General features: G+C 64.4%; 1 protein-coding gene across 7 annotated transcripts in view; it reads left to right on the top strand.

Moving 5' to 3' along the window:
* The window catches only part of PIP5K1C (phosphatidylinositol-4-phosphate 5-kinase type 1 gamma), a 49,855-nt gene that overhangs the window by 22,093 nt on the left and 6,726 nt on the right, over nucleotides 1-21,036 (top strand). For 4 of the 7 annotated variants that reach the window (XM_078443626.2, XM_078443623.2, XM_078443620.2 and 1 more), the window contains exons 3-16: nucleotides 266-358; nucleotides 1,268-1,398; nucleotides 2,194-2,311; nucleotides 6,379-6,531; nucleotides 8,348-8,647; nucleotides 9,329-9,534; nucleotides 10,958-11,041; nucleotides 12,577-12,625; nucleotides 14,277-14,361; nucleotides 15,858-16,019; nucleotides 16,713-16,875; nucleotides 16,993-17,025; nucleotides 18,199-18,303; nucleotides 20,643-20,763. In XM_078443626.2, the coding sequence (XP_078299752.1) occupies nucleotides 266-358; nucleotides 1,268-1,398; nucleotides 2,194-2,311; nucleotides 6,379-6,531; nucleotides 8,348-8,647; nucleotides 9,329-9,534; nucleotides 10,958-11,041; nucleotides 12,577-12,625; nucleotides 14,277-14,361; nucleotides 15,858-16,019; nucleotides 16,713-16,875; nucleotides 16,993-17,025; nucleotides 18,199-18,303; nucleotides 20,643-20,763 (1,803 nt within the window). The remainder of the gene's footprint in view (nucleotides 1-265; nucleotides 359-1,267; nucleotides 1,399-2,193; nucleotides 2,312-6,378; nucleotides 6,532-8,347; nucleotides 8,648-9,328; nucleotides 9,535-10,957; nucleotides 11,042-12,576; nucleotides 12,626-14,276; nucleotides 14,362-15,857; nucleotides 16,020-16,712; nucleotides 16,876-16,992; nucleotides 17,026-18,198; nucleotides 18,304-20,642; nucleotides 20,764-21,036) is intronic. The other 3 variants (XM_078443624.2, XM_078443622.2, XM_078443621.2) reach the window with 2 other exon arrangements.

The raw sequence follows: 21,036 nt of genomic DNA, 5'->3' as shown, positions 1-21,036 counted from the left end.
AGTCCCTGAGGTTAGGGTTCTGCTCCTGAGGAACCGGAAGTCCGGTCTGGGCCCGGGCCCCTCTGGATGTGCAGAGATGGACCGTGTGGCCCCAGTGGGTGACGGGGCACCTGCTCTGCCCTGGAGCCCGCCCACACCAGACTCTGCCCCACGTGGCTTGCCAGCCAGTGACTCAGCCCTGACTCTGGTCAGGATTTCCAGAGCACTCCGGCCCCAGCGGCGCCTCCTGGCTGGTGTTTAATGCTTCCTGCTTCCTCCTCTCCAGGCCCCGTCGATGACTGGACAGCTGGGCCCCGGCCACGGGAAGAAGTTGGGTCATCGGGGCGTGGACGCATCTGGCGAAACCACCTACAAGAAGGTTCCTCCTCTGCCCTCGGCTGGTTGGGGTGGGGCAAAGTGGAGAAGGGCTCCCAGCCATCCGGGGCCCCCACACAGGGCCGGGCGGGCTCTGTGCCCACGTGTGGCTGCGGGCAGATCCCCTCGGTGCGGGCCCCTCCGTCCCAGCGAAGTCTTTGCCTGCTGTCGCCATCACAAGCATCAGGCAATGTGCCCGCAGCTGCACCACCACCTGCCCGGGTACAGGAGCCGCCTGCGACCCTGGGCGAGTCCTCAGCCGCTCCGGCCCTGCTGGCTCATCCGGAAAAGGGGAAATGCGGTTCTCCTTCCTTCCCTTGGAAAGCGGGGCTGAGCTGTCACCCCCACCCCCTCCTCCTCAAGTGTGGGTGGCCTCCAGCCCAGGCAGCCTGGGCGACGTAATGCGGGGCGGCCCTGACATTCCCCGCCGTGGCTGGGGAAACCGAGGCACGGAGCGGCGGGGCCACTCACGCAGCGTGACCGTGCACGTCACTGGGAGAGTAGGTAGCAGGAACCCGGGTTCACGGAGATGAAGTTTGGATGTCACTCTGTAAATGTAAATTTCCAAAAAGGAAATCCTGGCAGTAGATAGAACCCTGCCGAATCGGGACAGTTTTGAGAACTTGGGACCTTCTAGAACCTTGATGGAAAACAGGCCTCGGGGCTGCATGAGGTGATATTGGAGTCCCAGCCAGGCCACCTCGCCGTGGGGTTGTGTGAGCTGCACAACAGCCCAGAGGCCAGCGGGTCTGGGACAAGTAGTGGGCAGGTACCCCGGGGCCCCTTGCGTGATGGGTGCCAGGGTCAAGCTGCGAGCTGGACATCTGGCTCGTCCTGCTGCCCCGAGGGGCTTCTCGTTTTGCCTCCCCGCCCTGGCGGCCGAGGGTCTTGATCCAGCTGGGTTTCCCCACAGACCACGTCCTCCACCCTGAAGGGGGCCATCCAGCTGGGCATTGGCTACACCGTGGGCAACCTGAGCTCCAAGCCAGAGCGTGACGTGCTCATGCAGGACTTCTACGTCGTGGAGAGCATCTTCTTCCCCAGGTGGGCCCGGGCCCTGCGCCGTGGAGACTGGCCCCGATGCCCGTAGCAGCTCACCCGGCACACAGACACTGTTGGGATGCAAACGGCCTTGCTGTTCTCTGAGCTCCCTTCTCTGCTGGAAATAGCACGGGCCTCTCCTGGCACCTTCTTGGCTTGGAGGCCTGACCCTGTACCGGTCGTGATGTTAGTTTGCTGCCGAATCAGAGGGCTGCAGTACAACAGTGATTTTAAGAAACAGGAGAAGAAAACATAAAGTTCACTTTTCTCTCCCATGGAAAATACTGACAGGCAATCCAGGGCCATCAGGCAGCTCCCCGGTGTTGGGGTCCCGTGTTTTTCCGGCCGTTCCACCGTCCTTGTGTGCAGCTTTTGCAGCCAGGGGTTTCAGGTAGCTGCCCGAGATCCTGCCATCACGTCTGCATTCCACTAGCAGAAGGGAGAGAGCACGTGCCCCTCCCCAGGCAGGGCAGCACCAAGAAATGATGGTTTCTGCTCTGCTCACAGCCCGTTGGCCGATCACGGTCACATGACCAGAGCTAGCTGCAGGAGAGGCTGGGCGGTGGGCTTCCTCCGGGCCGCCATGTGCCCAGCCAGCACTGGGAATGGATTTGGGGACATAGCCCTCTGTCCCCCGGGGAGTCCCATGCCACCGTCTGAGTTGGCCGTCTGGAGAAGGCCTTGGAGCTCAGCGGCCAGGGCGCCTCCCAGGCCTGGGACGTCCGCGCCACCGGGGAGTCGGGGAGGTACCCACGAGGCCGCCGTCCCTCACAGGCCCCCTCCCTCCTTGCTCCACAGCGAAGGCAGCAACCTCACCCCCGCCCACCACTTCCAGGACTTCAGGTTCAAGACCTACGCGCCTGTCGCCTTCCGCTACTTCCGGGAACTCTTCGGGATCCGACCGGACGATTACTTGGTAAGAGCGTCAGTCAGCTGCTGCTGCGTAACAAGCTGCGCCAGACCGGCGGCCCACAGCGCCACCTGTCTGTCCCTTGTGGTTTCTGTGGGTCAGGACGTCGGGTGCAACTCAGCCGGCTTCTTTGCTCAGGGTTGCGCTGGAGGGTGGGCTGGGGCTAGAGCCTCGTGGGGCACCGGACTGGGGGAGGGTCTGCTTCCAGCTCCACGGTGATATTGGCGGGACCCCCTCCTCGCCCATCGGCTGGGGCTTCCGTTCCATCCCTGCGGGCCTCTCGGTCAGAGCGTGAGCGACAGGAGTGTCCTGTCCCCTCTGCCACGTCTGTGGGTTAGAGGCGCGTCACATGTCACGGCTCCCTTCGGGAGGAGGTGGGTCGTGGGGACCAGTTCAGAGCGCCCCCTCAGTCCTGGTGTGGTTTTAGTCTCTATCAAATTAGAATAATCTTGGAGCGTCTGGGGGTTCAGTTGGTTAAGCGTCGACTCTCGGTCTCGGCTCAGGTCACGATCTCATGGTTCGTGGGTTCGAGCCCCATGTCGGGCTCCATGCTTGAGCGCACTGAACCTGCTTGGGATCCTCTCTCTCTCCCTCTCTCTCTGCCCCTCCGCTGCTCTCTGTCTCTCTCTCTCAAAACAAATAAATAAACGTTTAGAAAAATCAGAACCTAGGCCCTACCCTTTGATCTCACAGTGAACGATCAGGACTCTTGAAAGTTACATCTCGCCTGCACACGGGGCTCGTCACCCGGGTGGGTCAGTCCGCACTTGGGGAGGGTCTGGCGGGTCTGTTTCGAGTTTGCCCGGTCACCGGTTTGCGACTTTGTGTTCGGGAAGCCTTACTCCCCGGGCAAGAGCGTGTCCGTGACCGTTGGATAGACTCTGTGTGATCCTTCCACCGTCTGCTGTCCCTGGGGCTCGGCCTGTGGGCCTGCTGGCTCTCACCTGCAGTGACTCGTCTCCCTGCGTGTCGGGAGGTACTTGGCCTCACTCTCCCCTGGGTTCTTAGTCTGCGGGAAAGCTGTGCCCTCAGCCGCGGCCGTGTCCCTGCAGAGAGAGCACCATTTGCTCCGGCCGTGGGCACGTCCGGGCGCCCAGAAGTCACGGCGCCCCTTGCCAGGGCCGAGGCCTGGTCCTCTGACCACAGCGTCCGTGTCGTGCTCCCCCTCTGGCCTCCACCGCAGCCCCTAACGACGTTCCCTTTGGTCCCGCAGCCTCCTCGGAGTGAAGCCAGCCTGGTGGTTCCGTAGTAGGGGTGACCTGGGTGACCTCGGTTTTAGGTCTCGGGAGGGAAAGGGGACACCTGTGGCGCTCGCCGTGGCGGTGGTGATGCGGCCTCGGTGTGTGCTGGTGGGGAGCGGACCCAAGCTGGTCCTGGCGGCGGAGTGGACACAGGGCGACGGCCGAGGGCCTGTCTCGGCCTTGAGTGGGTGCTCAGCAGGTGTCCTCTGTCCTCTTCAAGACCTGCCCTGTTTGCAGCGACGGGGTGGCCAGGGCCCCTGGATCCAAGAGGCCCTCCCGCGGCGGGGGTGGGGAGCTCTGACACGGCTGGATGGTGCACCCAGACAGCATCACTGCCCCCATTTATCAGCTCTGGTCCCTCGGTTCCTCTCTCTTCCCGGCCGGGTCCCTGTGGGCCGTGGGCATCACCTCGGCTCCAGAGACTTCTGTGGTGGCCGCCGTGGTCCTGAGTTTTGTGGGGGCTCGCCCACCATCACTGTGAGAGCCCTGGGCTGACCCGGTGTTGACTTCGGCTCAGGACAGCAGGGCAGCGGCCGGGGGAGGCGGGGGACACGCGTGGGGGCGGGGGCTGCAGACGGCCGGCCTCGGGCCACGGGCGCCCACCCTGGGCACTGAGGGGAGAGGGGGCATGCCTGGGGTCGTCTGCCCGTGACGCTGTCCCGGTGGCCGGTGGCCTCTTGGCTGGGAAGTCTGCCTGTGTCACCGCTGCCTCCTCTGCAGCCAGGACCCCGTGAGGCCTGAGCCCTGTACGCTGCCCCCCCAGGCCTCTCCCTGAGGGTAGCGGCTGCCGGCATTGCTTCCAGACCGTTCTCTGCTCACAGACTTCTTTTGTGCAAAGCTGCGCAGTCCCCCTTCGGCGCTCATCTCTCCTCCTCTCCTCCTCTCCCGCCAGCTGGGGCCAGCTGTAAGGCCTTGGGGTTTCCCTGTTCCCGGCGGGCTCCCGAGGCCCAGGACGCCCCTCGCTGCTGTCCTTCCAGGGCAGGGTGGGGGGAGGTGGGGGTGAGGAGGGAGAGCACAGGCAGCCTGGGCCTGGGCCTCTGTTTCCGAGGGTGCGGGGGCCTCGTGGCTGTGGGCGGAGCAGGACGGACAGAGGGCCGCGCTGGCTGCAAACTGGACCTGTCTCCCCCCGCACGACCCACCGCCTCCCTGAGCTGCCTCCTTGCTGTCTGCGGCCAGCACAGCTGGGAGGCCCGCTGACTCGGCTCCCCTCCGCCGACAGCCCTGGGCCGGGCCCCCACGCGGCTCCCCGCACCGTCGCCCCCACAGTCCAGATGGCCGGGCAGCCTGTCCTGGACCGGCTTCCGGGCATCCGCACGTCCTGTCTTATTAACAGGCTTGCGTCAGCCCTGCTCCAGCCTGGTGCCCGTTTCGGCGCCGGTCACCACGTTGGGGACTGCCAGCATATTCCCCCTGAGTGGCCTGGCTGTTGGCTCCGCTCCCCTGAGGCACGGACAGGGGAGACCTCTTGCCCCCGCCCCCCCCGCCCCCCCGAGGTTACCCGACAGCACGAGCGCACCAGCAGTTAGAGGTGGGGCTGTTGTCCTTGTGGTCGGCACTAGGTCGCAGGTGTAGGGGCAACAGCTGTGGCCTCGGACCCCTCTTTCTTCCAGGATGGCGCCCGTGGTCCCTGGGGGGGTCATGCCTCTGGTGTGTGCCCATCCCACCCACAGCCGGCCCCCGACTAACTGCCCGGTGCCGGGGACACCGGGCCACAGCCCAGAGTTTGCACAGCACCACAGCTTGCTGGACCACGGCTCGTCCTGGGCTCGGCCGTGGCCGGGCAGCGGGTGGGGGCGCCCGATCTTCCCAGGGTCTTTGTCCAGCCAGGGCGTGCTGACTGCTGGGGCATCGGGTTAGGGTCCTTAACACCCAGCGATGCAGTAAGTGTTCCCTCGGCATTTACCCTGTGGCCCAGGGGGGAGCATGCTGTGGCCTCGTCCCTGTCATATACCAGCGACACTCAGTCAGGACTTCGGGAGCGCAGGGGACAGAAACCCAACCCAAACAGCCTTAATCCCAAAAAATACCTCTGTGGCTCAATAGCTGAAAAGGCCCAGGGGCAGCAGCCTGCAAGGGCCTCACTTTCCTTGGCTTCTTAACAGACCAGGCACCTGCTGTATGCTGGGCTCTGTCATGGGTGCTGGGGACCCTCTGTGAGCAAAATGCTTAAAAATCCCTGGGTCCACAGAGTTTACTGTTTGTTGGTGGGGAGGGCGTGTGGGGCTGATGGACAGCAAGCACGGAAGAAAGCCGATGTCCATGGAAGAGAAGATGGGGAAGAGAAGGGTGTGCTGGGGGCCGTGGTTGGGGTTGCTCGCCAGAGAGACAGGCTCCCCTCTCAGCTGTTCTTGTGCGTGGCATCCGTACCAAAGGTTGTCTTGTGGTCCAGCATGGCTGCTGGGGTTCCAGCTGTCACATCAGCTTTCCAGGTGGGAAGTGGATGGGAAGGAGGGAGCGGCACCAGCGTTTGTCACCTGATTAGGGATTCAGAAGCTTCTACAGGCTCGTTGACCAGAGTTGACTGTTGTGGCCTCACCTAGCTGCGGGGAAGGTTGGGCAGTGAGTCTTGGCCACATGGGTGCACAACCCAGCACGACTGGGTGTCTGTTACCAACAGGAGAGGGACCGTGCCCTAGGAGATCGGCACCCAGGCTGCAGATTAGCCCGCGGTTCAATTCCTTGCTGTGTGGCCTCAGGCGTGTCAGTTTCCCTCTCTGAGCGTATTTCTTCATCTGTGAAAGGAGGCTGACAGTGACCTGTTCCAGAGCTGTCCGCTAGACGCTGGGCGTGTGGGGTGTCAGCGACCCACCTGCCCACTCACTGCCCCCCCAGTACTCGCTGTGCAACGAGCCACTGATCGAGCTGTCCAACCCCGGCGCCAGCGGCTCCCTGTTCTACGTCACCAGTGACGACGAGTTCATCATCAAGACGGTGATGCACAAGGAGGCCGAGTTCCTTCAGAAGCTGTTACCCGGCTACTACATGGTGAGGAGCCCCGCCCTGCAGCCCCGCCCCACCCCGCCCCCCCACCCCCTACGTGCCGAGGAGCCCCGCCCTGCGGCCCGACCCACCTCCGCCCCTTCCCTGCCCCTACACGGTGAGGAGCCCCGCCCTGCAGCCCCGCCCCACTTTTGCCCCGCCCCTACATGGTGAGGAGCTCTGTCCCACCTCCGCCCCGCCCCTTCCCCCTACCTGGCGAGGAGCTCCGCCCCGCCCCCTACATGGTGAGCAGCCCCGCCCCACCCCGCCCCCGCTCCTACCTGCTGAGGAGCCCCGCCCTGCGGCCCAACCCACCTCCGCCCCTCCCCTGCCCCTACACAGTGAGGAGCCCCGCCCACTTTTGCCCCGCCCCCTACATGCTGAGGAACCTCGCCCTGCGGCCCGATCCACCTCCGCCCCTCCCCTGCCCCTACACAGTGAGGAGCCCCGCCCCTGGCTCCTACAGGGTGAGGGACCCCGCCCTCGCCCCCTATGTTGATGGCCCCCCCCTTCCCCGCAGCTCCGCCCCGTCCTCACCCCTACATGGTGAGGAGCCCCGCCCTGCAACCCCGCCCCGCCCCGCCCCCAGCTCCTTTCCTGTTGGGAGCGGGTTCAATAGCAGCAACGGGCTCTGAGGCTAAGGAATTTGGGCAGATGGGGTCCGGGAGACCCTTTTTGGGCAGGCCATGGGAAGTCTTCCTGAGCCTCGCCTTCACAACCCCCCCCCCCCCCCCCCAGCACCACCACGTGGTGCTTCAACACTGGGCAAGCAGGACTTGCCATCTAAACCCTCATGGCCTTCCCTGGGGGTGGGGGGAGTGGGGGCGGGGGCGGGGGCGGGCCCAGCCTTCACTCCCCATCCCTTCTCCCCACCCCCTTCTCCCCACCGACACCCCTGAGTCACGGAGCCCAGAAATTGAGACCTGTGTCTTGGTAGCTGGTGACTCAGGCGTGGGGGAGGGAGGCCGGACCACCAGCTGGCATGTCACAAAGGACCAGCTGCCGGGACACTTCCCATTCCCTGTGTGACTCACAGCCTGAAAGGGCGGCTCAGATCCCTGGGTGGGAGTGGAAGCAGGAGTGGGCAAGGGTCGTGACCAGGCACCTGGCAGGGGTGCGGATAGGCCTTTCTGGGCAGCTCTGTTCGGATTGTGGCCCCTCTCCCCCCGGGGCGTCTCATTCATAGTGCATGATGCTCAGGGGGCCCCTGGCCCCCACGGTCAAGGGTCGGCAAGCTTCCTGTAAAGAACCGTCCGGTAAATGTTGGGGCTTTGTGACCCAGGCAGCACCTACCTCCATAGCTCAGCCCTGCTGTCACCGCAGGGAAGCCCCATGGACAGGCTCCACGTGCCTGGATAACTTCCTTTACTGACACTGAAATGTCAAGTTCGTGTCGTTTTCACACGTCACAGAACGCTACTTTCCTTTTTTCTCCCCAACTTTTTTAACAACATAAAGCCACTCATAGCTTAACCGCTGGCCACGTGAGAACGAGTGGGTAGTTGGACTTGGTCCCGTATTCAGAGTTTGCCAACCCTTGTCCTGGACTGTGCCTGGAAGCCGTGACCCCGTGTCACCCCAGGCTGGGGAGGTGGGGCACCTGGGTCTGGCCTGGGGGGAAGCCAGCCCCTGACACCCGCAAGATCTCATCTGCTGGAACCTGGCTCACGTCAGATCGCTGGGAGGGCGGAGTGCGGGGCTGGCCCAGGTGGGGGGGGGCTGGTCAGGGAGGGCTTCCTGGAGGTGGCCCTGCACAGAGTGTGCCGGTGACGGCGGCCGTGGCGACTGTCCTCCAGCCCCGCCCTCCTCCTCCGCCTCCCAGAACCTCAACCAGAACCCGCGGACGCTGCTGCCCAAGTTTTACGGGCTGTACTGCGTGCAGTCGGGCGGCAAGAACATCCGCGTGGTGGTCATGAACAACATCCTGCCGCGCGTTGTCAAGATGCACCTCAAGTTCGACCTCAAGGGCTCCACGTACAAGCGGCGGGCCAGCAAGAAGGAGAAGGAGAAGAGCATTCCCACCTACAAGGACCTGGACTTCATCCAGGACATGCCCGAGGGGCTCCTGCTCGACGCAGACACCTTCTCCGCCCTTGTCAAGACGCTGCAACGGGACTGCCTGGTGAGGCCGCCATGCCCACCTACCCCCCCCCCGTGCAGGGGAGGAGCCCAGAGCAGAGTGCGAGGGGGGGGGCAGTTCAGGGTCCCTCGCCTCTCTGGGCCTCGGTTGTCCCGTCTGTGAAACGGGGACGCTGGTGGAAGCGAGTGCAGCGTGAGCCTCGGGCCCACGGACCCCCTTGCCCCCGCTTGTCCTCGTGGTCTCCTCCACCCCCTGTGACCTGGGGGGGTTTCGAGCCTGCTCCCCTGGACTAGAGATCTCATCTAGTCTCGGGGAGCAGGCTCGAAACCCGAGGCCCCCAGGCCCCTAGGCCTCTTGGAAAACTTTGCACGACCTTGCCCGAGGACCCCCCCCCAGACCTCTCAGGACCTCGGGCTTCCCTGAGCCCCGGTGTCCGAGCCCCGGGGGCCAGGAGCGGGCCTTGTGTGTGGCGCGGCTGGACTCTGTCAGGAGGAAGGAAACGCCCTGGCCCCTGTGTGGATGCCACGCCTCGGGTCCCACTGCCTGCCACGTGGCCTGGCCCCTTGCCCCTGACCCCTTGGTCTCCTGGCCATCCGTGACATGGGGGTCCGGACAGGCCCCCTGCGAGGCTGTGGGGGACGAGTGGGCGCAGACCCCGACGCAGCTTGGGGTCGTGGGGGGCCGGGCACCGGGAGCGTGACCTGTCGGCCCCACCCCCGGCAGGTGCTGGAGAGCTTCAAGATCATGGACTACAGCCTGCTCCTGGGCGTGCACAACATCGACCAGCAGGAGCGGGAGCGGCAGGCCGAGGGCGCCCAGAGCACCGCGGACGAGAAGCGGCCGCTGGGCCAGAAGGCCCTCTACTCCACGGCCATGGAGTCCATCCAGGGCGGGGCCGCGCGCGGGGAGGCCATCGAGTCGGACGACACGTAGGTGACCCGGGGCCGTGGGGCCCTCGGGGGTGAGGCGGGCAGGGAAAGTTGGCCGCGAGGGCAAGAGACGCGGAGCAGGCGCGTCCAGAAGCCCGCGTGTGGCTGGTTCCCGGTTTGTGATTCGGAGCAGCGGAGTCTGCCCGCCAGGCCCCGCGAGGGTCACAGGTGGACGCACAGCCCCCCGGCCGGGTGATGACCGGGGCGTTGCGGCTCAGTCTGTCCGCGGACTGAGGCCCGTGGCCATCCGTGTGGGAAACACAGATGCCCCCTCCCCCTGCCGGACCCCAGAGCAGGTTAAAGCGCCGCCATCTGAAGCAGAGCTGTAGGGGTGTTGAGGGCCGGGGACGAGGCAACACCTACAGCAGGGGGCCGAACCCAGAGCCCCGGGGAGAACAGGCCCCTGTGGTGGAGGCCGAGGTCACAGTCTCAGAGAGGGCCGTGCCTCCTGCCCGAGACAGACTCGTGGGGTGTCCGCCCCGCCCCCGGCACTGTGCACGCTGGGCCGGGTCGTTCTCTGGGGCGTCCTGAGCGCTATAGGGCTGGAGCAGCATCCCTCCCCCCCCCCGCCGTGGCAGGGCACCCCCCACCCCCCCCATGCCAGGACACCCCAGTCGTGAGGGCCTCAGACGTCTCCAGACATCGTCGAGTGCTTGAGGAGGACAGTACCCCGGTGGGAACAGCTTCTGTAGACAGGGTGTCGAGACTGAGCGTGCCGGGAACCAGCACGGGGGCCCTGGAGGAGGGGGGCATAACCCCCCAGTGTCCGCGAGGGAGACGGGGGCTCACAGCTGGGGAGGACGGGGGAGGAGCCCTGACGCCCTGACCAGGCGAGGCGACACCTGCAGAGGTCTGGTGGCTTGGCCCGACCTCCACTGTGTTGGCGTTTGTAGGGTCTGTGCCAGGCCTGGCGGGATGGCGGGGTGCGCAGGTGAGCTGGGCAGTGCGTGGAGTGCGGTGCGCAGAGCCTGCAGGGCCCGGGCCTGGCGGGTCTGGGGTCATGGGGACTTGAGGACAGTCGCTGCGTCGTGTGGCCTCACTAACCATGCCGGGCCGGGCACGTGTGGGCCTGGGGCTGAGTGAAGCGACTAACTCCCCAGACGGGACCCAGAAGCACTGGGGGCCCCGCCCGGGGTGAGCGTGTGCGTGCGCACGGGTGTGGGGGGGCCAGACCCCTCGCCAGCCTCCAGCTTCCAGCCTCGCGTGTCTGACGGCAGCTCGGCCCCAGCCAAGCTGCCGCCTACAGGAGCACGTGGGCTCCGGCTCCTTCAGCTTCTCCCGGGCCGGGCTCTGGGCCCCCCACCCCGCCCCCGCCAGCGGTGTGGCTCCGTGGGGTGTTGATGGCGCTCCTGTCCCCCCCGCCCCTGCCCGCAGCGGTGTGGCCCTGGGGGGTGTTGACCGCGCTCCCGCCCTCTCTCCCCAGGATGGGCGGGATTCCCGCCGTGAACGGCCGAGGGGAGCGCCTTTTGCTGCATATTGGCATCATTGACATTCTGCAGTCGTACAGGTGGGTGCCCCCTGCCCCCCTCACTCGCCCACAGAAGCGGTGCACCTGCTGCCCGCAGACAGAGCCTCCTCGGCCCCGGGAAGGCTCCTGATTGGCTGCCGGCCCCTGAGGCCTCGAGGGAGGCGTTCGGTCCCCGACCGGGTGACTCCACCTTCGGGGTTGGGGCTGGCGTGGGGCATGCGGGGTGGGTGGGGTGTCGCCCGCCGGTCCAGCCCTGTCTGCTGAGCGCCGACCGCGTGCCAGGTGCCGGGCTAAAGTGCGCAGGACAGAAGCGCCCGTGGCCGCAGAGCACAGCATCTCGGGACGGCTCCTACGATGGGCAGAAGTAAATGCTCGTGGCCGGGGCCCCATGTCGTGGGGGTCTCAAGTGCGGCAGAGCCGAAGGAACAGATACCCCAGCCTCACCTGCGGTTTAAAAGCTGGGGTGTGGGCCACCTCGTTACCCATGCCTTGACCCGCATGAGGTCTTGGAGACGAGCATTTCTTAGTCTTAGTTTTCCATCCTGAGAGCGGAATGCGTTCATTATGCACATTCCCGACAGGACAGAGGGGACCCTGGGCGTGGCGGTCCCCATTTCCCATGTCCACCCCCTCAGGAAGCCCACTGGGTGGGCTTGGGTGATTTTTTTCCTAAATATGAAATTGGGCTCCTGCCCGTCAAACACTAGTATTCGCAGCCTGTTGTTTTCCTACTCAGGGGCAGATGTCTTCCATGGGGACATCTCTCTGGGTTCAGAGCAGGAGTGGAGATCTTTAATGTTTACTTATTAATGTTGAGAGATAGAGTGAGCAGGGAAGAAGCAGAGAGAAAATCCCAAACAGGCTCCAGGCTGTCGGCACAGAGCCCAACTCGGGGCTCGAACTCACCAACCGTGAGATCGTGACCTGAGCTGAAGTCAAGAGTGGGGCGCTTAACCAGCTGAGCCACGCAGGCGCCCCGGGAAACTTTGGAGGTGTCAGACCAGGGTTTCTGCGGAGGCTCTTGAGTGGGGGCAAGGAGGGTGGGCCAGCGTGTGTCAGGCAGCCACAAGCCTATCCTGGGGCAGGGGTGTCCCGCGGGGGTGGGTGCTGAGAAGAGGACCCTTCCCCCACCCCATAGACTAGGGGGTGTCCAGGAAGGCTGCCTGGAGGAGGCAACGTTCTCCCCAGCCCAGGTGTGGAGGGATCTAGTTAGAGCCGCAGTGCAGGCCACGGATTCCAGCAGAGAGGACCCGGGCTCAGCCTGGGCCATGAGAGAGGAAGGCCGTACTCTGGGGGTGCTGCCATATGGCCCCCACCGAGGGCCAAGCACCACGGCCTTTTCACTTCCTCTCTAAGAGTAGCAGCGGTAGGAGCCACCAGCAGGCGGGGAGCGGAACAGAGGGCGCCAAAGAGGGAGGTGGCCTCTGGCTGAGGCATCTCAGTTCCTCTGGACCAGGGCCCTCCCACCCACTTGGTGCCAGGAGCACACCCAGTCCCCAGACATGGCCCAGTGTCCCCTGGGGACGGGACCGCCCCACTAGAGGACCACTTTGGTTCACTCGTTTTCTCTGCAGGTTCATCAAGAAGCTGGAACACACCTGGAAGGCTCTTGTCCACGACGGGGTGAGCATTGTGCCTTCACGCGTCAGTCCACAGACGTGCTGGTCTCCCGGGGCCAGGCACAGGTGCTCCAGAGCCGAGAAACACGGGCCTCCCTTCCCGGAGCCAGTGTCCCGTGGGTGCGGCCGTGTGCCCCGGCAGTCACAGGCCAAGGGGTCCGGGTCAAGACGGGAGAGGGCAGGCAGCTAGCCGTAGGCCGTCCGGCAGTGGGGTCTGAGCCACTGTGAAGGGCACGGAAGGGCTTCTCGGAGGAGAGGACGCCCAAGCTGAGCTGGGAGGATTCCCAAAGACCGCCTGACTGGGAGAGTCAGGGGCCAGCTAGGCAAAGAGCAGTCTGGAAACGCGCAAGACGGAGGGGGCTCGGGCACTGGCCACACCCACGGGCAGGCCAGCTGTTGGGGACCAAACAGGGTGCAGCTGCGACAGCAGCCCTAGCGCCCCGGTCCGGTTGGGCTGACGAGCTGGCTGGGGCCTCGATGCACGCCTGTCCTCCCATGGCTCCCTTCAGACCGATTCTTACTGAAATGCTAAGGGCTGTCTGCGTGCGTGCGGTCTGTAAAGTCCAGAACCCAGCCGGCCCCCAACACCCCTCAGAGAGTGTTTGGACGGTCCAGATGGGAGCTTCCAGAAGGAGCACCAAGAAGGGCCAAGTGGCAGGAGCCCTCTCACGGCGTCACGAAGCCATGGCAGCCAGAAGCAGTGCAAGGCCTACCGAGGCTGCTCGGGTTTGGGGGCCCAAACGGTGGTCAGCGTAGCCGTACAGGCGTGACCAGTCTGGGGCAGGTGGGGTGGCCCGTGGAGTCCAGGGCCGGCTGCTTCTGCCTGGCGCTGCACACTCCTGGGCGTGGCCCACGCGGCTGGCCCCCCACAGGGCACTCCAGGCAGAGGAGAGGGCGGAGGCTGTCACTGCCTCGTCTCCCCCACCACCTCTCAGAACGCGGTCCTGCGGTCACGCCTCGCTGCAGCGAGGATGGGACGTGTAGTTTTCACCCTGGAGGCCGTGAGTCCCCTGTGGGTTCTGTTACCTTACAGCAGGAGGAGGACCCGGGCCCTGTCTGGGGGCACCTGTGGTCATCACCCCCGGGGGGGGGGGGGGGCTCCTGGCATGGGGGGGGCGGGGTGCCGTTGTATCCGGCGAGAGTGGCAGCCTCTAGCCTCCCTGTCGTGCAGACAAGGAGACAAGCCGAGAGGGGAGCCCGGCATCACCCCACACGAGCGCTGGGACCGAGGGACACCAGCGGCCGCCTGTCCCCACCTCAGGCGTGGCCGTGCACCACCAGCCGTCACTTACAAAACAGGCGTCCAGCCGTCCTTTGTTGAGACTCGCTCTCAGAGAATTGCTCTGGTTTCCGTGTTTCGACGTTCATTCGTCTACCTCTTTGAGTAGCTGTTGCTTCCCATGGTTCAAAGGACTAGAAATACAGACGGGTTTATGATGGCGGAGTCTCCCTCCCACCCTGCCCTCTGCCACCGTCACCTGACCCCCAGGGCCATCCAGGAAGCCCCGTGCTGGGGATCCAGTCCCCTCTCCACACGGGCGGCTCTGCCCCGCCGCCGGCCTGTGCCCTAGGCTGTCCTGTGGGACCCGGGGAGCTCCTGCTGGGACCACGGCACTCACGCCCTTCTGCCCTCGGGCCCTCGTTTCTCTTCCCAGGACACCGTCTCTGTCCACCGGCCCAGCTTCTACGCAGAGCGCTTCTTCAAGTTCATGAGCAACACGGTCTTCCGGAAGAACTCCTGTGAGCCTCCCAGGCACTTTGGGCAGGAGGGCCCCCGGGGTGCAGAGACGGGAGGCAGGGCGGCCAAGAGCCGAGCGAGCCCACAGGGTCACCTCCCGCTACTCGGCCATCCTCGGGCCTCGGTCAGGGACTCGGTCCAGAGAACGGGAGAGTCAGGGCACCACCCTCACGGGGCCCAGCGCAGGGCCTGGGGCCCACCGTCTGAGCTCGAGTCCTGGCTGCACCGCCTCCTGCCGGGGTGACCTCCAGCAAGCGATGCCCCGCTCTGTGCCTCAGCTTCCTCATCTGTACACACGCAGCAGCTGGGCTTGACCCTGCACCAGTGCACGTTGAGGGGGACCACTTGCAGCCTCGTGCCGTCACCAAGGAAACCACCTTGGTGGACGCGGAGGCGGCCGGTCAACAGCCGGGACCCGGCATTGTCGAGGAGGATGCAGGACAGAGGCGGCTCTTGCCCCCTGGGTGTCTGTTGGGCCTCGAGTCCCAGATCCCGGCACACATCCCAGAAGGGGCCTTTCTCCCCGTGTGTCTGTCCGCCATCTGCCCCCCGCTCCCTGTGTCCCCAGAAGGCAGCGTTCTCGTCAGCCTTGGTCGCTCTGTGTCCCCAGTGTCTAGCCTGGGGCCTGGCACACAGTAGGTGGTAAGTGCCCAGTGCCTACCTGCTCTCCCGGCCTGGGCCAGGCCTGTGTGGGCCATGACCCAGCTTGGTCCCCTGGAGCCGGCTCGTCGAGCCAACGCAACGCTACGTTACGTTCAATGACATCTAGCCGGGAGCTTGAAATTGACGGCAGTGGGATTGTCTCCCGAGAGTGGGTTGTTCATCAGCGTCCGCGTGCCGCGCCTTGGCACCTCTCCTGGGGCGTCATTCTCACTGTGGTCCGGGGGGCTCACCAGCCTCCAGGTACCGGAGGACTGTTCACAAGGCGAATTGAGCACGTACTGTGTGCTGGGGTTTGTGCCGGCCGTCCCGGGGCCAGAGCTCGCAGCAGGGACGGGGAGGACACCGTGACGGGGGCCGGTGGGCTGGGCCCGGTGCCGAGGGTGTTGCAGGGCTCACCCACCTTGTCCGACCCTGTTGTTAACAGGCGAGGATGCTGGGGCCCGGAAGGGCTGGGCCGCATTCCACAGGCACTCGTCCCGGGTTAGACCAGGCCCTTGGTGCTGAGCCCTGCACGCCCCAAGGCCTTCTGTTTCCTATCTGAAAGTGGAGGCCACAGCCACGGCGGGCTGCGACAAGGGGGCCTCCCGGTGCCTCCCGAGGCAGAGCCGGGTAGAAAGCAGGGCAGGGTTTTCTCCACAAAGACAGCGGCTCGTTGCCCAGGCTTGAGGGCCGAGCCGGAGGCCGGGCAGCGGGGGCCGTGTGTGCAGGCAGCGGGCCTCGAGGGGGTGGCGAGCAGGCTTCCACGCAAAGGAGGGATGGGGGCTGGGGGCCCCTGCCTCAGGGTTGTCGGGGGCTCCCAGGCAGCCCCTGAGCGCCAGTGCGCCTCTCTCCACAGCCCTGAAGTCCTCCCCGTCCAAGAAGGGCCGTGGTGCGTCATTGGCTGTCAAGCCCCTGGGGCCCACGGCCGCCTTCTCGGCCAGCCAGATCCCCAGCGAGCGGGAAGATGCCCAGTATGACCTTCGGGGGGCCCGCAGCTACCCCACGCTGGAGGACGAAGGTGACCGGGCAGGCTGGGGAGCGGGCGCCTCGGTGACAGGAGAGATCAGGGGGCTGCTGGGGAAAGACGACGTCCCTGGGGGGCCGAGAGGGGAGGGGACGCAGGGAGCACCCCAGTGTGAGGAGAGGTTCCCTGAAGCTGGTACTTGAATGGGAAGGGCCTGGGTCACAGTGACCCCGCCCCCATCCCAGTCTGAGATCTACAGCCCTCTGGGGAGTGCTGCGGAGGGAGAGGTGACCCACCCCATCCCCAGGCGTGCAGACACCCAGAGGGATGAAGCACTTGATGGGGTTGGGCATGGTGTTTTGGAAGGTCCCTCCCAGTTTCCAGGTTAAAGATGCCAGACAGGGAGGGTCTGGGGGAATAGCATCAAGGGAGAGACTGCATGTGCAAAGGCCCTGGGGCAGTAGTAGGCCTGGCGCGTTGGAGGAACAGTGAGAGGCCTGTGTGGTCGCAGCAGAGTGAGCGAGGAGGTGGGCAGGTGGAGCAGGACCTGTGGGCCCCCAGGACGGGTGGGCTGCCGGAAGCTGTTGTGCCAGGGGTAAATTGGAGTGCATTTGCCCTCTTAAAGCTGGCCAGCAGGACGTGGTGTTGGGTGGCAGGTGGGGGTGGGGCATGGGTGCAGAAGGTGAGCCGAGCCACAGGTGGAGCCAGAGGCCCGGAAGGTTTGCCCTGGGGGACCGGCTCCTGCAGGTGCCCACAGCCTCCTCCCCACAGGCCGGCCCGACCTCCTGCCCTGCACGCCGCCATCTTTTGAGGAGGCCACCACCGCCTCCATCGCCACAACCCTGTCTTCCACGTCCCTCTCCATCCCAGAGCGATCTCCCTCGGAGACCTCAGAGCAGCCACGGTACCGGTGAGGGGCCGGGGGCGTCTCCCTCCGCGAGGCGGGGGCGTGGCCACATCCCGTACCGGGTGGGGCGGGCGGCCTCCGCCACCGCCACCGGTTCCACCTGCTTGCGTCTCTCTGCAGGCGGCGCACACAGTCTTCCGGACAGGATGGCCGGTGAGACGAGACCCCAGCTTCTCCCCACCTGGCCCCACGGTCTCCCCGCCAAGGCCTTTCCTCTCTCCTCCCCTCCCCCTCGCACCCCGTCTGCCTTCCCGCCCAGAGCCCCGCCTCCCTGACCACTTGCCTGGGCGCGGATTTAAGTTCGGGCCTAGAACGGCACAGAATCTTGAGTCACTTTGTAATTCTTTCCACCCTCCCACTCCCTTCCCTGCAGCTGCCTGTTGATCTTTTAATTTTATTAGTTTTGCTTCGAAGGGGTACAAAAGAGAATGTAGTGAATGCCCCCCCTGCCCCATGCCCGTTCCCTTCCATGGGGGCAACCCCTGGACGGGTCTTTTGGTTTTTTGTCTCTTTCTGGAACTACATTATGAGCTTATGAGAAAACGTACACAAGGCCTGTTTCTGCCTTTGTCTTGACACAAGCAGAGGCCTGTGCCACCGCAGGCCCCTTGTTGTGCACACTTACAGGTCAAGGCCGGCTGTGAGCACGCGAAGCCCCCCCGCTGCTTCTCTTCCACCTCACAGGGCTTCGCCTGCCCCCCGCCCCCCCCCCCCCCCGGGGGGCACTTGGGTGGTTTCTCTTGCTGAATCTTAAAACGTGACCTGTAGGGCTTGCCTTCCTTAGTTTGGGGGTTAAATATTCCTGCCAGTTGGAAAGAAAGTTATGGCATAAAGCACTTTCGGTGGAAAGCGTTTCCCTCTGTCCAGCTGCCCCTCCAGCCTCCACAACCTTTTTGCTCTCTGGTGTTGCTCTGTGGAGACATTGTCCCATTCCTGGCTGCCGGAATGTTCTGACGCCTCTACATCAAGGGCCTGGATCGTTGAACCCTCCCCCCCACCCCGAACCACCCCACCTCCAGGCCAGGGCCCAGCTACCCCCGGGAGGGTGGGCAGGATCCAGGCCACCATTCACACATTATTCCCCTGCTGGTACTGGGGTCACGGTCAGTCCCTGCCCCCTTGCAGACCTCAGGGGTGAGCTGGGCCAGCTCAGGGCGCTGGTCAGGTGGCACCCAGAGGGAGCACCCCACGGAGGCTCCCAGCTTCCCACCAGGACTGGAGATCCACGGGCCTGGAGCTTGCCTGGTGCACCCCCACCCCCACCCCCGGGGGGGCAGAGTTCCGGTGAGAGAGAGAGCGTGAGGTGCAGCTTCCCACTGCCTCCAGGTCCCAAGAGGAGACACACGTGGAGGAGGACCTGCAGCAGGTCACGGTGCAGGTGGAGTCCGCGTGCAGCGTGGAGATCGTGGTCCCCAAGGAGGAAGACGCGGGGTGAGTCACCAGCCAGCGGGCGTACCGCCGTCCCGTTGCCCGACTCTGTTCTCGGCTTCTGCTCTGATCCCATTGGCTGAGCGTGGCCACGTGGCCAGCTGGCCCCCGAGGCAGGCTGGGTAATGGAGTCCGCGTTCTGGGGCCGGATATGGGGCCCTGGAAGGGACGGCGCGGGCAGCGGGAAGTGGGCGATCCGCGCAGGGGCTCCTCCGGGGCCTCGGGTCTCCGGCAGAGACGCCGGCTGTGCGCCAGTCCTGGGATTCTTTCTCAGCCCCTGGGGTCCCCAGCGTGGAGCCCCGAGCTGGCAGGAGTGGGGCCCCGGCTCCCCAGGGAGCCTTCTGGGCTCAGCCCGCTTCCCCCATCGTGTCGTGTGCCCGATTCAGGGACTCCTGGTTTGTTTCCGTGCGCGTTCCTGCTCCGGCGCAGACGGGGGTTCAGGCTCCCGTGTGTCTCTGACAAGGAGGCGCTCCCGGCCGCGCGTGGGCCACCCGGCGCTGATGCCGCCGTCCGTGGGCTCAGCGAGAAGCGGCTCTTCTATACTGGCCTGCCGAAGCGTGTCATTTCGCTTCTCACGCCCTCTCTGACCCGAGGCAGTGGCTCTTGGCCCCCAGAGGACATGGGGCTGGTGTCTGGGGACACCTGTGGCCAGAATCGTGCCCTGCCCCGCACGCCCCCAGAGAACCATCTGCCCCCACGTCCATGGAGACCCTGCTGCAAGATTTATTTAGGAGTGTTTCCCAACTTTGGAGTATTTGAAGACTGTTTTGTTTACATTTTCAGTACTTAATCTTAGCTTTAAGTTGAAGGAAGCAGACGAGAAAATCCACGTAGATTTTAAAAACATTTAGCTTGTCTGCTCCAATACAGATTTCGTTTTTTAAATGTTTGTTTATTTTGAGGGAGCGGGAGAGACAATGCAAGCGGGGGAAGGGCAGAGAGAGAGGGGGACAGAGGATCCGCGATGGGCTCTGCGCTGAGAGCAGAGACTCCGATGTGGGGTTGGAACTCACGAACTGTGAGATCATGACCTGAGCCGAAGTCGGATGCTCAACCCACTGAGCCAGCCAGGTGCCCCACAGGATTCATTGTTTAAGGTCAGCGGGCGTGTGTGAACAACGTGTGTTCTCTGTGAAGGGATGGAAAGTTCTGGGGCCGCTCTGTCTGATGTATCGATCGATGGCATTCAGTTGCGTCACATCCTGGTTTCTCCTCTTTGGTGTGCTTGGTCCTATAATTGGCATCTTGATCAAATTTTTCTTGCTTTTGCCACGATTTCTGCTTTATGTGCTTTTTAAAATTTCCATTGCGTTTCGAGAGACCTCACTTCACTCTCACAGACACACATTCCCAGGCTGCACTTTGCCATCCAGGGTTTATTTTGAGGGGCGCCTGGGCGGCTCAGTCGGTTGAGCAGCTGGCTCTTGATCTCAGCTCAAGCCGTGATCTCTTGGTTCGTGAGCTCAAGCCCCACATCGGGCTCTGCTCAGATGGCTCGGAGCCTGCCTGGGATTCTCTGCCCCTCCTCCCCCTTCTCACATTTGATGTCGCGCTCTCTCGCTCTCTATTTCTCTCTCTCTCAAATAAACCTTAAAAAACAAATAAACAGTAAAAAAAAAAAAAATAGAATTTATTTCACACGCACAGACCCGTGTGTGCACACACAGCGGCTTCTGCTACCCGTGACTTTTTTGCCCTTAACTGAATTCTTAACAGCATAACGCGTCTTTCGGTCTTTGCCCCCAAAACAGCCCATCCCTCCAAGGGTAGAGGTGCTCCCCCATCTCAGAGCCTGTCATTCTGCTCAGGAGATGGAATCCATCCCCGGTCACTCGGCTTAGGACACGCCTCACTTTCCATCTGGAGCCTCAGTTTCTTTCCTGTCTGTAACTCAGGAGGGTGGCAGTCCCCTCCCCAGTGGAGGCTCGCTGGGTGAATTCAGGCAAGGTTCCTGAAAGGGCCTGGCGCAGAGGAAGTGCTCGGTGAAGAGGAGAAAGAGGTTCTGACCCACCATGGTGGGTGCCCGGCGTCCCTCCTCCACAGATGGGGAAACTGAGGCTCGGACGGGAAAGGACCCTCAGGGTCGCACGGGGAGTGACGGTGACGCCGGGACCTGCCCGCCCACTGGTGTGTGCTCACCCGTTCGCGGGAGGGCCGATTATCTCCTGGGCCTCAGCAGTGATGGGGAGGTTTTGTTTTATTTGGCCTCCTGAGTCTTTCGCGTCTGTGCTGCCCCGCTGATGAGAGGGGAGGAGGCAGGCAGGACCCTGCGGCGGGGGCTGGGGCAGGTGGCTGCCGTCCAGAGCCCTGCCCCCAGGACTCCCGTGTCCCTGTGTCCCCAGGGTGGAGGCTTCCCCAGCCTGCGCCTCTGCTGCTGCCGAAGCAGAAACGGCCAGCCAGGCCTCGGAGCCCGCCAGCCAGGCCTCGGATGAGGAGGACACGCCTGCCACTGACATCTACTTTGTAAGTTCCCTGCAGCTCCCGACGTCGCCAGGCCCTCGACCAGACGCACTCACACGCTCACAAGGCACTCCTGTGGACACAGACGCGCACTCACGGGTCAACGCGCCCCTCCGCACACTCTCGCACACCCAGTGTGCCTTCGCACACATTTACACCCACACGCTCACGTGCTGTGGGAACGCCCTGCCCCGCGCCCTCCAGGCCAGGCCACCCCACGTCAGGGGAACTGCCCTGTCCTCGAGCTCCGAGCCCCACAGGGCCCCGTAGGTCCCG

The sequence above is a fragment of the Panthera onca genome, chromosome A2, assembly GCF_046562875.1.
Source record: "Panthera onca isolate mPanOnc1 chromosome A2, mPanOnc1 haplotype 2, whole genome shotgun sequence".
Lineage (NCBI taxonomy): Eukaryota > Metazoa > Chordata > Mammalia > Carnivora > Felidae > Panthera > Panthera onca.
This window is presented reverse-complemented; position numbering and strand designations above follow the sequence as displayed.